Raw genomic sequence first — 14,502 nt, 5'->3', positions numbered from 1 at the left:
CACTCCCAACAACTCCCTAATCCTTAGCATTCCTTATCTTCCACATCCACAGTACTTATCACCAACTAGCATGAATTCAAACAAAAGGCACACATATTTATTGTTTTTCTCCACTATAATCCAAATTCAAGAAGCCACAAACTATACTTTGTTTATGTAATACCTAAAAACAGTCCCTGACCCTAGTAAAGCACTTGGTAAATATTTGTTAAATAAATGGACAGTGGGCAAGAGACTGATAGAAAGTACATATGGACAGCCGGTTCAATTTAACTATTTCCAAATGACTGCCATTCCATTCAATGAACATTTGTCCAGAAGCCTGTGACAGACTACATTAATCTACTATTTCCAATCTACTATTCCCTTAGTTGGATACAAGTCTTACACATCTCTCTTGTGTATGTATGCATTTAAATGTGCAAATGGTAATAAAGAGACAGTACATTTTAAATAACATATTCAATCAAAGAAACAGTGGTCTATTTCAAGGGTAGATAACTATCTCTGTTGATCTTTTTGATAAGCAAACTACATATTGTTTAGAAGACCTGAAGGACTTAAGGGTAGTTCTAACTATATATAATTTCTGACCTTAGACCTAAATAATACCAATATGAAATCTGACTCTGTGTTAGAACCATAAAAGCTTGGGCTCAGAAATCAGATTTTAACTCTGTGACACGAAGCAACTTGCTTTCTCCAAGACTTTGTTTCCTCATGTACAAGTGTGACTGTGAGGATTAAACAAGATAATACCTGTAAAGCACTTACTGCTGCCAAAGGTAAATGGCTGCATGTTAACTGCTTACTGTTTTTATTAAAGATCTAATGAACATATTTCACACAGCCAAAGTCACTTTCATTGTTTCTTAAAATTCATACAAACCGGATTGTTAGCTCTAAAAATCACCTAAGACAATAATATATCATCTTAAAGAAAAGCTACAACCAAAGTCTTCTAAGACAATAAAAGGAGCCATGGAATCAACAACTTCTATTATTTAATACTGCACTAATAATGTCATCTCAATTACAAGTTTTTGTCTAGCTATTATTTTCCAGTCTTTTGTAAATTATCAAACTGTAAATAACTTGAAGGATGCCTGATGATCCTTCTTATGAATAGATTTTCCCTCTTAACTGCTAGCTTTCTACTTCCTAGATCCTCCAAACAAATAAAAAAGAAAATTGGGCACCCATGGCAAGTGAAGACATAAAACTTAGGGCATACAAACTGATAATAAACCACACAGCCCACATAGTGGGCTCATACCTCACTTTCATAGTTATCATTCTTCCCACATTTACATTTCCCTCTGGAACTTAGTAAAGCACATGGGGAAAATGATGTTAAAAGCCCCATAACGAAATGAAACTACTTTTTTATACTTCATTGTCCTTTCAAAATACTAAAGGCCAAAGATGAAACAGAGTACAAAGAATACTGTTCCCCAAACTTTGTTCAAGAAATGTTAACAGATATTGTGCAAATAAAGGGCCAAATAAATCTCAGAAATAATACATACTATATTCCTTTGAGAGATTTACAGTGTCTATTAGCATACTGAAATCTCTGAGGAGTCCTGTTTTAAAAAAAATAAACTACTTAATTTTATAAATCTAGGCATTTACCAAATTCATTTATCAGTAGCAATTGAAAGGGGTGAGCATCTATTAACAACTGATGGAACATTGCTGGGGATACCTAGAATAGAAAGATCTTGCCAGAACTTCTCAAGGATAGGTAGCATTCCAGTCACAACATAGGTGATCCCAAATTCATTTGTAAATTCTACTTTTATGATGTTTCCCAATGACAAACCACAAGTAGGTTTCATTATTATCTAATGACTGGAATGGAAAGCAAAGTGAGCACCAATGCTGAATAAATTGACATGCCAATTTAATCAATAAGAGGACAATGTAATGAGCTAATCAGTAAGGTGGCAAAACTTGATTTTATGATCAGATTCAACAAATCCACTGATTTTGATTTGAAAAAGGCACTGTTGTTGCTCTTTCAAGAACTTAAGATCAGGAACAGTGTTCATAAAATTTTTCAGCCCAAACAAAGGATGATTTAATTGCTTAAGGAAAACAACCAGTAAGTATAACATCATACTTAAGAAAAGGGTACATAAGCACTAATATTGCATTCCAAAAAATTACGCAGCAGAACTGCCAGAAGTCATCCACAAAACAAGTTATGCACTGAATATAGTTCTTTGGCAGAGTCCATAAATCAAAGAATAAGTGTCATTACTATTTCTTCTATCACTGGCAGCTATAAAAAACCACCCCTGATCAATGATGTCAACATGTCTTCTTATAATATAGGTGCTAAAAATGGAAATACAGTTTGAAGAAAAAGAGGAAAACAAGATTGAGTCCTCAATCTTTCCTTTATCAGTTCAAACTCTTCTTCTCCTCTGCTCCTGATACTTACCTTTGAAAACATCCCCATACCCATTCTTACCCTCTGAAATATCCAATTATTTGGATATTCCTCCACTCTTCTCTTTTTTTCCTTCAATCCAAGGTTTCCTATTTTTAACTATCTTTCAGAATTTTCATGTCTGAGCCACATCTTACCAGAAAGGAAGCAAGGAAAGGAAGTAGAAGTTTCACACGTAATTCAAATTAATTGGAAATTAATTATGTTATTTGGAACAACAATGCTTCTCTTGCAGAACAAATCTAGTTAATGTTATATCACATAATCTATCTTTCCCCTAAAACAATAGGAATGAATAAGAACTAAGGAATCTCACCTGATGCTTCATATAATGATGCATATAGGGTGTTGCAATTTTAATAACTTTGAGGCAAAATGGACACAGCAAGTTCTTAGTGTTTTCATGGGATGTCCTAAAATGAGTTTCTACATCAGAAAATGATGATGATCTATAATTGCAAACCTATAAAAAAAAGATTCAGTTTAATCTGATTATTTCATAATGATATCCAATTTGAAAGTAACAATGATAAGTTATTTGTTGAGAAGAAAAACATTCTACATTCACCTCTGATGCCTACAAAACCAAGAATCCCACTAATGCAAACACCAAAAGACAATGTTTGAGACTGAAGCTACCTTTCAAAATTTAGGGGTAGCTTCCAAAACATAACTAGATAGTCTTCTTTTTATGAGATACTTATTATCCCCAATCTTGACTTGAATTTTCAAACTCTTGACAACCCTTGTTCTATAAAATTCTTTCTGTTATATAAAACAGCATCTTCCTTTAGATTATAAAAGGTCTCCAGGCTATGTCAGTGATAATTTATTTTTAATCTTACTTTCCTATTCCTCCAAATTCTAGAAAAATACTAGTCCCCAAAGCACATGGTAGGGTTCTCTGAACTAAAAGCATTTCATATTTTCCTATATGCCTACAATCTTCCATATATGGTTAAGATAAGTCCATGTTTGTCTTTCTGCAACATGGTTTTCTTTGCTAGTACAGGAGTGGGCAAACAGGGGCTTCTGGGTCAGTTCCAACTCTGCTGACCACAATAACAGTGTATGAATTATGCCAAAGGCAGACCTCTTACTAATAATTAATTTTCAAAAGAGATTTTAATTTTAGTAACCAATTTCATCTAAATGATTAGAAAAATAGGAGTTCCAGTCATGGCTCAAGAAACTAATCTGACTAGTATCCATGAGGATGAAGGTTTGATCCCTGGCCTCATTCAGGGGTTTAAGGACCTGGCATTGCTATGAGCTATGGTGTAGGTCGCAGATGTGGCTTGAATCCTGTATTGCTGTGGCTGTGGTGTACGATTCAACCCCTAGCCTGGGAACATCCATATGCCATGGGTACGGCCCTAAAAAAACAATAAATAAATGATTAGAAAAATAAAAGAATATATTTCGTGACACACGAAAATTATATGAAATTCAAATTTTAGTGTCCAAAGTAAAGTTTTATTGAAACCCAGTGACACCCATTCATTTACTTATTGTTGATGGCTGCCTTTGTGCTACAATGGCAGAGTTGATTAGTTGCAACAGAGAACATATGACCCCCAAAGCCTGAATATTTACTATCTTGCTCTTTATAGAAAAAAATTTGCGAACGCCTGGCCTAACAGGTTTAAATTTTACAACTAAAACGACAGATAACAAAAAACCAAACAATACATATACAATAAAATATGTGTATACCTGGCAAATATATGGCATTTCACCAGGTTTATGATTGTCCTTCATATGTTGTAAAAGAATATGCTCTGTTTCAAATGATAATTCACATATTTTGCAAATGGCTAAAAGTGGGGAGAAAAAAAGACATTACACCATTTTAAGATATATATATACACACACACACAGTATCAAAACATTATGTTATACACCTTAAACTTAATACAATGTTACATATCAATCATACTTCAGTATCTTTTAAGTATCCTCTCCAAGCAAACAAACAAAAATACACACACATTTCATTCTGTACATCTGTATCAACAACAACAATGGTAGAATTGATGGTAGTGGCAGCGGTGAACAGTTCCATAGCTGTTAACTATGCACCAAGCATAGTTCTAAGCACTGTACCCTCATTAGCTCACTTAACTCCCATGAAAACATTATGAAGTGGGTATTTCTATTAAACTCATTATTCAGATATTAAGTGACTTGCCTGAGATCACATGACGATCACATATTAGAAGGAAGAGCTGGAATTTGAGCCCAAGCTGTCTTGCTCCAAAATCTGTGATTTTAACTACTACTGTGTTTACTTTCTTATTCAGGTTTAAATGAAGGACAATGACTTCGTATTTGAAAACTATGACCTTAGGCTTCTAATTTAGCCCCCAAGATATATATATATATATATATATATAAAATGCACAGGTTATTAACCTTTATGAATTTACGAGAGACTTTAATTTTAGTAACTAATTTTATTTGAAAGTTTATAAAGGTTAAAACTTTATTTTTTCAGAGTTCCCATCGTGGCTCAGCAGTTAACAAACCCAAAAAGCATCCATGAGGAAGCGGGTTCGATCCATGGCCTTGCTCAGTGTGTTAATGATCTGGCACTGCTGTGAGCCCTGATGTAGGTCACAGACATGGCTTGGATCCCGCATTGCTATGGCTCTGGCATAGGCTACTGGATGCAGCTCCAATTCAACCCCTAGCCTAGGTACACCTCCATATGCCATGGGTACAATCCTAAAAAGACAAAAACAAAAATAAAAAAACTTTACTTTTTCAATTTTGCTCTCAAATTCCAAAGTCTTATTCTTATTTTTCTAACATGCTTGTTCAGGTCTTCTCATAGTTTATACCACTAAAATCAACAATATTCAATATTTAAATGAAATTATAACTTACTAGAAAATTCATGGGGTGTGTGTGTACTTTCAATGTGACACTGCAGTTGAAATGGTGTGGGAAACTGACGATAACAGTGCTGGCAGGTGGTGTGGTTTTCCCAGCTTTCACTGCTCTGCTTCTCAAGTTCCAAATGATGTTTCATGTGGTTCATAAACCTATAAATGATTGTCAACAGGTGCAAAAATTCAGATTTAAAAAAAAAACCTCACAAATAAGTACTTAAATCTAAATCTTAAAATTACACATATATTATGGAAAATACAATCTCAAAAGGCTTAAAGTCCTCTAGAAAAGTGTGTACTTTAAATAATCACTTTCATTAAGTAGCTAAGTAAACATCACTTCATCTTTGTTTTAAAATAAATTATCATTAATTTGAAATATCCTAATTTGCTCTCTTAATCATTTCATTTTATTAAAAATTTTTAATGAAAAAAACAGCAACTTTCTTTTCCATACAAGAAATACTACTTACATTTTTAAATAAAATACTAAAAGGAAGGAAAGTCTACCACCAAAAGCAGCCACAGAGTCATGAGAGAAATCTTTTAAGGCTGTGAAGATATACAATAGATTCCAGCTGCTTAAAAGACAAATTACTAGTCTTTTTACTTGTGTCTTAGTTTCCAAATGCATGTAATAGCAATTTTAATGCCTACAATTACAAGAACCTTTTGTCTTATTTAATGATGCCGGTTTACTGTTAGCACAGACTGTTCATTTTAACTTACAGACTTTGCCCTTTGTAGGCAACGTCCATTTTTCAGTTTTACATTTTGCTATTTCAGCTTCTCTAAAAGGCTTCTTATGAGCAGGAACTGTGACCTTCAAAAGCAGAGTGCAATAAAAATGGAAATACCTACTTTAAAAAGCTTACTGAAGCTTTTTGCTAAATTTGAAAGTAAAGTTATTCAATCAAAATAATTTTTAGACTGGGTCGACCATTAACAATTATTCATTTTGAGTCACTAAAGAAAATAAGGTTGAAACTACGTGATGACATCATCAATCTGGACAGCGATTATCATAAAGATTTTAACATTATTTCTTTTCCACACCTCTCACAACACCACTATTTAGTACAAGTTATGGTACGCTTTCTGAAATATCTTTTAGCCTTCCTTTTTTTTTTGGTCATTTTAGGGCCTCACCCATGGCAAATGGAGGTTCCCTGGCTAGGGGTCAAATTAGAGCTGTAGCCACTAGCCTACACCACAGCCACAACAATGCCAGATTTGAGCCACATCTGTGACCTACACCACAGCTTACAGCAATGCTGGATCCTTAATCCACTGAATGAGGGCAGGGATCGAACCTGCGTCCTCATGGATGCTAGTCTGATTCACTTCCATTGAGCCATGTCGGAACTCCTTCCTTTAGTTTTAACACCAGCTGTATAAACACCTATAGTAAATCCTGGTCTTGGCTGAATATTTACACAGAAAATGTCACAAGCCATCTGACTTTCAGCTCACACCTTCCAACAATTAAAATGTATCTGTATAAAGTAATCTCTTAATTAGCAAGCTTTCCTTCAATTATTGTATGGGCCCCCATCAGGAACTAATACTGATTAAACTGACAAATGGAAATGAGGGAAACAAAAAAAGCAAACATCCTGCAATGACATTCACAGAATGAAATAAATCTGTTTTGGGTGACACTCAATGTAGGAAAAAAAAAAACAAAAACAAAAAACAGTATGTTGACAGGGCAGAGAATAGAAATCTGAAACTATCAATTTCTTACCATCATCTACAAACACCCAGTTTTAAATTTCAAGGTAAAGTATTATTTAATATTTACTCTCCTAGTTTTAAATGTCAAGGTAAAGTATTATTTAATATATATCAATTCTTTGGTTATCAACTGTTTTCCATTAAGGTTACATTTACTAAAGCATCAGTATTTCAAAAAACACTCAACTCTCAGATGTTAAAAGATGCTGTTTGCTTAAAATTTCTATATATTATGATACTCTAGAAATATGTAACTAGTATTCTGAAACAATTATAAAAAAGAAACTTTTTACTTTTTTAACTCATATGTTTAATATTAATGTGTTAATCTCAAAGGAAAATCCAAAAACCTACTGTGGAAACATCATATCATATACATAATACTTAAACATAATAAAGAACTAAGTAGGTGAACTATATTTCTATGCATTTTACTATATTTATCAGCATGATTTTTGGTGATTTTACTATTAAAACTGTAAAAATATTGGAAACAGGAGACAGGATTCTGTAATACTGTTTCAGTGTTTTATCACGAAGTACAATATCCCTTCTGTTAAACTACTTGGACCATTAGCTACTGCTGACTGTAAAAGGTCTGATAAAAGGAGATAAATCTGAAAAGTCATATGAAATGATGTATGTAAAAGAACTTTTTAAACTTTAAAGCACTACAATAAACAAAATAATTGTTATAGGAGTTTGTCGCAGTGTATTTCAAGGTTTCTTAATATGTTTCTTCTTGGACCCAAGAACTCACTGGAAAATAAAATAAATGCTGGGCCTAGAAGTAACCTACAAGTAGCTAATTACAAATAATAATTATCAGGGAAAACATAAAAAGGTATACATATATATGTTTGTACACATACACGCCTTATCTAAAGGAAGGACACTGATATCTGGAATTTACTTTGAAATGCATGAAAGAAACCCAAATAGTTTGAAAGAAGGATGAATAGATACATGCTAAAGCAAGTACAATTAAGTGTTAATGGTAGAATCAAGATGATAACTAAACAAGAGTCCATTATAAAATATATTAAACAATGCCAAATGCTGGAAATTTTTATAATAAAATGATAGAAAAACCTTACCAACTATAAATTCAAGCATATAACCAATGAAAAATATCCATCAATATATCTTTTTACTTTGCTTTTGTTACTAAATCATTTATTTGTAGGAAGACAGCTACTAACATGCCATTACAAAGTATAACTCCTAAAATTTAAAGTATACATGTATGAAATTTTCAAAATTCCACTGAAATTAAATCTCTCATTTTTAAAGTGGTTAAAATTTAAAATTAAAGCAGTCATGTTTCTTAGAATTGAGACTTTGCTAAAGAAGACTCATTTTCCTGCAACGTAAATGTTCTAAAAATTATAAACATGAATTGAAAGATTTGAGCATTAAGTAAGATTAGCATATAAGAGGTCAAACTTGAAAAAACATAAGTGGTTCTTCCTGTGATATAAAGAAAAATAAAATTCAAAGGCAGCTAAAAATGAAAATTATCTCATGAAAATTCCTAGATCACTGACAATAAAGGGAAAATGAGTTAATTTTGTTTTATTTGAAATAGTTTGTCATTTCTTAAGTTATTTTAAAGAAAGAAATACAACTACATTTAACATCAACTCTAAAATACAAGAAAGGTCAAAAGCTTTTCAGTAGGACAATCTGCCTTTATTCTTAGTACAAAGTATTAAAATCACCTATCTAGAATAACATTAAAAATGGAAGATAAAGATAGAACATTGATATCTGTACCATTCCAATTTTTAGGTAAAAATAAAAATGAGTGTTTACATACCTAATATTATTTTTAAGTATTTTCAAGCAACTGAAGCATTTAAAGGTTGTGTAAGTCTTCTGTTCTTCCTGGACATCTCCTTCATGTTTTCCATAGTAAAAGTCATTAACTAACATGATCAATTTTCCTTTTTCTGAATCAATAGTCTTATTTTTATTTGCTGTACTTGAAAATTCTGTTTTAGCCAGTCCCAAAAAGTTATTTATCATATCTGGACAACAGTACTGAAAGAGAAAAAATAGAAGCCTTATTTATCTCTTTAAAAAATTAGATACCAAAATATGGTTCTTTGTTTATAACTAAGTCCAGACTATGTAAAGCTATGCTTGGTGATATATCTGAAAAAATATTCACCAAATGCTTGTGAATATGTGTAAACAAATTCTAAAAAATTTAAACAGTAAACATCTATTATCTTTAAAAAAATTTAAAGAAAGAAAAGAAAAATCTTAAAACTAGGACTTGGCTATTGATCTAATAATTTTTCCTTACAATTTACCTTTCCAGATGTAAATATTTAATAATACTTAAATTAACTAAACATTACTCATATCCCTGCCATTACAGAGTACAGAAAGGAAGTGTTGTTTTACATGCCTGAATGTGAATGTTTAATTATCAAGTGATATTCTAAATTTCATAGCATCTGGTCGAAAGCAGACACTGAGCACTGCTAACTTGCCATTCCTTTGACTCAAAAATGTTAGAAAATGTATGGGCGAAAAAAACAAAAGAAGCATCAGTTATATCTTGAAATACTGAGTGCTTAAATATTTGAAGGGAAAATTTAGATCCTCGTGAATTAAAATCAAGATGTCACATAAACTGGTTCTAATGTAAAGTACTTTCATATATGAGCTTTTTTTAAATAAGATAAAACTAATTTATTGCACATATTTTTCAATTTTAGAATTTCTCTAAAGCAGTTTTACTGAAAAGGCAATCCTAGGAAGACCTGCATTGGGAAAATCACAAGTGCTTGTCAAAATGCTAACTCCTGGGCCCACTTCAAACCAATAAACCACAAAGTCTACAGCTAGGGCCCTATATCTGTATTTTTAAACAAGCCACCCATGTAATTCTTTTACAACAAAACCAACTGATAAACTCTTCCTAACCATGTTATTTAGTAAATTAGTAGCAACATAAAAAAGCTTGAAAATCCAAACATAACTCTATTCCATTTAGATAACAGCATCTACTTCCTCTCCTGCCATATTGAAATGTTAGATTATTGGTGAGTCTTTCTGTCATATGGGGAAGCTGGGCTTTTGATGCAAGACAGATCTATAACATTTCCTTCAAATGCTCTTATTCACTTGTCAATTTTGAAACCTATAAAGAAAAACACACACTAAAAAAAAATCTAAAACAGATCCAAAAGAGGGAAAAAAATACTAAATAAAATGAACTAACAAGAAGTTATATAATTTGTGCTAAGGAGTTAAGGCTACACCCATAAGCTAAATGAGAATAAGTACATTAGTTCTCTCATACAGTATGATTCTCTGTAGTCTACAATTCTGAATAGAGTTGAAATGAAACCACAATAAAAAGAGAGAAATGAGAAAGGCTTTGCTGTTTCTCGATTCTTCTTCAGACACATATAATATTTAAGAGCTTAAAGTTAGGAAAGTCAAACTGTTACAGAGGACTTTACAAAGCTCAGTTCCTTCTTAAAAAAAAAATACTGTTTTTGACTTTAAGGACAAATGGAGAAAAGGATGAATCATGGTAAACCCACTAGCACTATCAGAAAAATGATTTAATACATGTGTCTTACTACATATGATGTATACCAGTAACCTTATTTTGATAGACAAAACTCCTCACTTTATCTGCAATTTTACCATAGGGATGATCTCAAACATCAAGAGGAAAAAATTATAATGCACAAAAATAACAATACAGATGAGTATCCCTAATTAGAAATGTGGATAATCTTAACATACTCAAACATTAAATCTGGCTTTCAGACTGCAGAACTTATTCTGAGTCATATTTGAGAACTGATTCTCTTCTGAAATCTATAAAATAATCTAAGTAATCTACATCAGAGTAGGCTTCAAGGTTTATATTCTTCTGAAATGTCTAATTCACATCTAAAAAAGTTTAAGTTACTCTAAATACTCAGAAACTCATAACAGATGATCAATTGTTGCTGTTCTTCCACTTTTTAACAAAAAATTAAGACAAGGATCAGATTTCTAAAATAAACATACAAAATTTCATTCACTGTCTTCTTTTCATCTATTTATTTTTGTCTTTTTAGGGCTACACCCACAGTGTATGGAAGTTCCCAGGCTAGGGGACTGAATCAGAGCTGCAGCTGCTGGCCTATGCCACAGCTCACAGCAATGCTGATCCTTAACCCACTGAGAAACCCGCATCCTCATGGATATCAGTTGGGTTCGTTACCAATCGGGTTCATTACTACTGACCCACAACAAAAACTCCCATAATATCTTTTAAACAATGTTTCAGAGCTCTATAAAACAGATGAATGATAAACCATGGACAACCAAGAATGGACAAGGTACACTGAACTAGGTTGGTGGATTTAGTAATTGAGAGTAAAGCAAAATATCTTACAGAAAATATTCAAGAGGCAAAAAAGCAAGTTAAAAAATATGATCTATGCCGCAGCTGGGGCTACCTCGGATTCCCTAACCCACTGCGCTGGGCCAGGGATTGATCCCACACCTCTGCAGCAATTCAAGCAACTGCACTGGAATGCTCATTAACCCAGTGCACCACAGCAGGAACTCTACTAAACTGTCTTTCAAGAATGAACTATAGTCAAACTGTTTTAAACATGAAAAAACTCAAAAAACACTGTTCTGTGTCATTTTTTTCTTTTTTTTATTCTTGAAAGTACTTTATTATTTTTTATTTTTTAATTGTTATTTCCCCAATACAATTTTTTTTCTACTGTACTTCATGGTGACCCAGTTAAACATACATGTGTACATTCTTTTTTCACACATTATCATACTTTCAAATGATGCAACTGACAAGGGCTTAATCTCTAAAATATACAAGCAACTTATACAACTCAACAGCAAAAAAGCCAACAACTCAATTGAAAAAATGGGCAAAAGACCTGAATAGACATTTCTCCAAGGAAGATATACAGATGGCCAACAAGCACATGAAAAAATGCTGAACATCCCTGATTATTAGAGAAATGGGCCATTTTTGAGGAAATTACTAGAGGATGGATTTCAATCAAACAAGAGATAACCAAAGAAATCACGACAAAAAAGACTGGTGATGAACACTGAGTATATTTCCTGTGGAAAAGAATTAAAACGAATAGGAAAATAAGGTTAAGAAAACTGAATGAAAATGTTACATGCTCTGACAATGGAAAAATGAAAACTGAGAAGGGGTTAAGGGACAGTAAGTATGAGGTCAAGAAAGTTTATAGATTGCTTCAGGTATGATACCAGCACATCAAGGAGTATAATTTAGAGCTACCAAATAAAGAAGTAGAGATATGAGTGTTTTGAATAGTACAAAGGTAAACAGAATGATAATACTGATTAAAATCAGTAGGAGAGAAGAAGGTAAGGATGAGGTTAGGAATAGGAAATTTAATGCTACTTTAATCAATTTTAATAGTAGAGAATGCCAAAGGAATAGAGGACTACTGGAATTATATTAACATTAAAAAATTAGGAGGAAAAGGATAAACAGGAGAACAAAAATACAACTCCCCTAAAAACCCAAACTACATACATATAAAGCAATGGAAGGAAGAGAGGAGGGAGGAAGGGAGGGAGGGCAAAAAAATTGTGACAGAACCAAGATCAAATAACTCCATCACACCAATGAAAATAAATTTAACTCAATTACTGAAACAAAAAAGATTTTCATATAGGGTCACAAAGGATCACAACACTGCCTAAATAAAGCAAGAGACGTGCTTAAAGCAGAGTGACAGAAAGGTTGAAAATAAAAGGATGAAGAATATGCTAGACAAACAGAAACCAGAAGAAAACAATGGTTGTGAGCCTAAAAGGCATTAAACTTTAAGGCAAAAAAGGACATTCTATAAAAATGCTAAAGAATGCATTCACAATACAGTTGTAAAAGAGATCCATCTGTATCACAAAAAACAGCAACAATCTTGAAACAAATGCAATACACTAAAGAAAATATTGGTACTGAAAGATGTGGATTGAGATGTGGTATTTTTCAATTCAACTCAATTTCTACAGAGCAAGTAGACAAAAAAAAAGTGAAGATATAGATATCAAAATAATGTCCTTAATAATCTAGATCTGGTTAATAAACATCAAATTCCATACCCCAAAAAAGAAATAACATACCTATCTTCAAGTTTTCATGTAACATTAAATAGCCCATATACTTGTCAAAAGGAAAAAAAATAAGTCTTTGGGAGAATTTGAGCTTTTTATCTTTAAAGGTTTGAATGCCAGTTATGCCAATTAACTGACTAATAAGACAATAAGAAAAACGTCTATCTCAAAGAACTTTATAAGGACTAAAAGGAGTAATTTATTTTAAGCTTAATAGTCTGGGACTTCCTGTTGTGGCATAGTGGAAATAAATCCAACTAGTATCATGAGCATGTGGGTTCAATCCCTAGCCTCACTCAGTGGGTCAGGGAATCCGGCATTGCTGTGAGCTGTGGGGTAGGTCGCAGATACAGCTCAGATCTGGCGATGTTGCGGCTGTGATGTAGGCCAGAGGCTGCAGCTCTGTTTTGGCCCCTAGTCTGGGAATTTCCATGTGTCAACAGATGCGGTTCTGAAAAGACAAAAAAAAAAAAAAAAAAAAGCTTAGTTGTTTTGCACATGGTCTCACATAAGTAAATTGTTATTATTGTAGCATATTTGAATTATGGTTTAGGTAGTCTTCATTAAAAAAACATGTCTGTGGTATAGTCATCTACTTATAATAAAAGCAAAAAACTCATTTACAAATAATCTAAAAATCAAAATTTTTTCAAAATGGAAATTAACCTTAAAACTTTAACTGATACATAAAATGCATAAGCTAGAACATGTCTCCACAATTTTATGCTTTCCTGTTCTAGAGTTGGTGACTATTCTCTAAGATGTCTTTATGATAAAATAAATATAATAAGCTAGCCACATTAAACTAAGCTTAGTTCAATAATATATCTTAAAGCTACCTTCCGCATGTCATCATTATAGAGATTCCATCATTTTTTAAAGTGCTACATAGTGTTTATTATATGAAATTTTGGTTGATCCTAATATGAGTAGTCATAAACAATGTTATAATATTTTTTAGAAGTACAGAGACATTTTGGAAAATAGTTGCCAATCCCTTTAGGTACAGTGTATATAATATGCTACAGGTTACATACAAAACAGAAAGGAAATAAGTTTTCACCTGTTTATACAGAAAGAAAGTCAGGGAGGACAGAAAATAAACTAATAATTATTTTCTGGAGCCTAGTGAATTAAGGACCCGATGCGGGTTTGAACCTTACTCGGTGGATTAAGGATTCAGCATTGCTGCAAGCTGCTGCACAGGTCTGTAGATGCAGCTCAAATCCAATGTTACAATGGCTGTGGCATAGGCCTGCAGCTATAGTT

The 14,502-nt window shown here is 32.7% G+C and overlaps 1 protein-coding gene across 5 annotated transcripts in view; it reads right to left on the bottom strand.

The window, feature by feature from the left end:
• The window catches only part of ZNF280D (zinc finger protein 280D), a 124,300-nt gene that overhangs the window by 65,197 nt on the left and 44,601 nt on the right, over positions 1-14,502 (bottom strand). For all 5 annotated transcript variants that reach the window (XR_007133084.1, XM_047766274.1, XM_047766276.1 and 2 more), the window contains 4 exons: positions 8,909-9,132; positions 5,348-5,505; positions 4,175-4,275; positions 2,775-2,921 (listed from right to left, as the gene is read on the bottom strand). Coding sequence is in view for 4 of the 5 variants with exons in the window: in XM_047766274.1 (XP_047622230.1) it covers positions 2,775-2,921; positions 4,175-4,275; positions 5,348-5,505; positions 8,909-9,132 (630 nt within the window). In the remaining variant the exon portion in view is untranslated. The remainder of the gene's footprint in view (positions 1-2,774; positions 2,922-4,174; positions 4,276-5,347; positions 5,506-8,908; positions 9,133-14,502) is intronic.

This window comes from Phacochoerus africanus, chromosome 2, assembly GCF_016906955.1.
Source record: "Phacochoerus africanus isolate WHEZ1 chromosome 2, ROS_Pafr_v1, whole genome shotgun sequence".
Taxonomy (NCBI): Eukaryota; Metazoa; Chordata; class Mammalia; order Artiodactyla; family Suidae; genus Phacochoerus; species Phacochoerus africanus.
The sequence above is the reverse complement of the archived record's forward strand: the minus strand, read 5'-3'. Positions and strand labels throughout refer to the sequence as shown.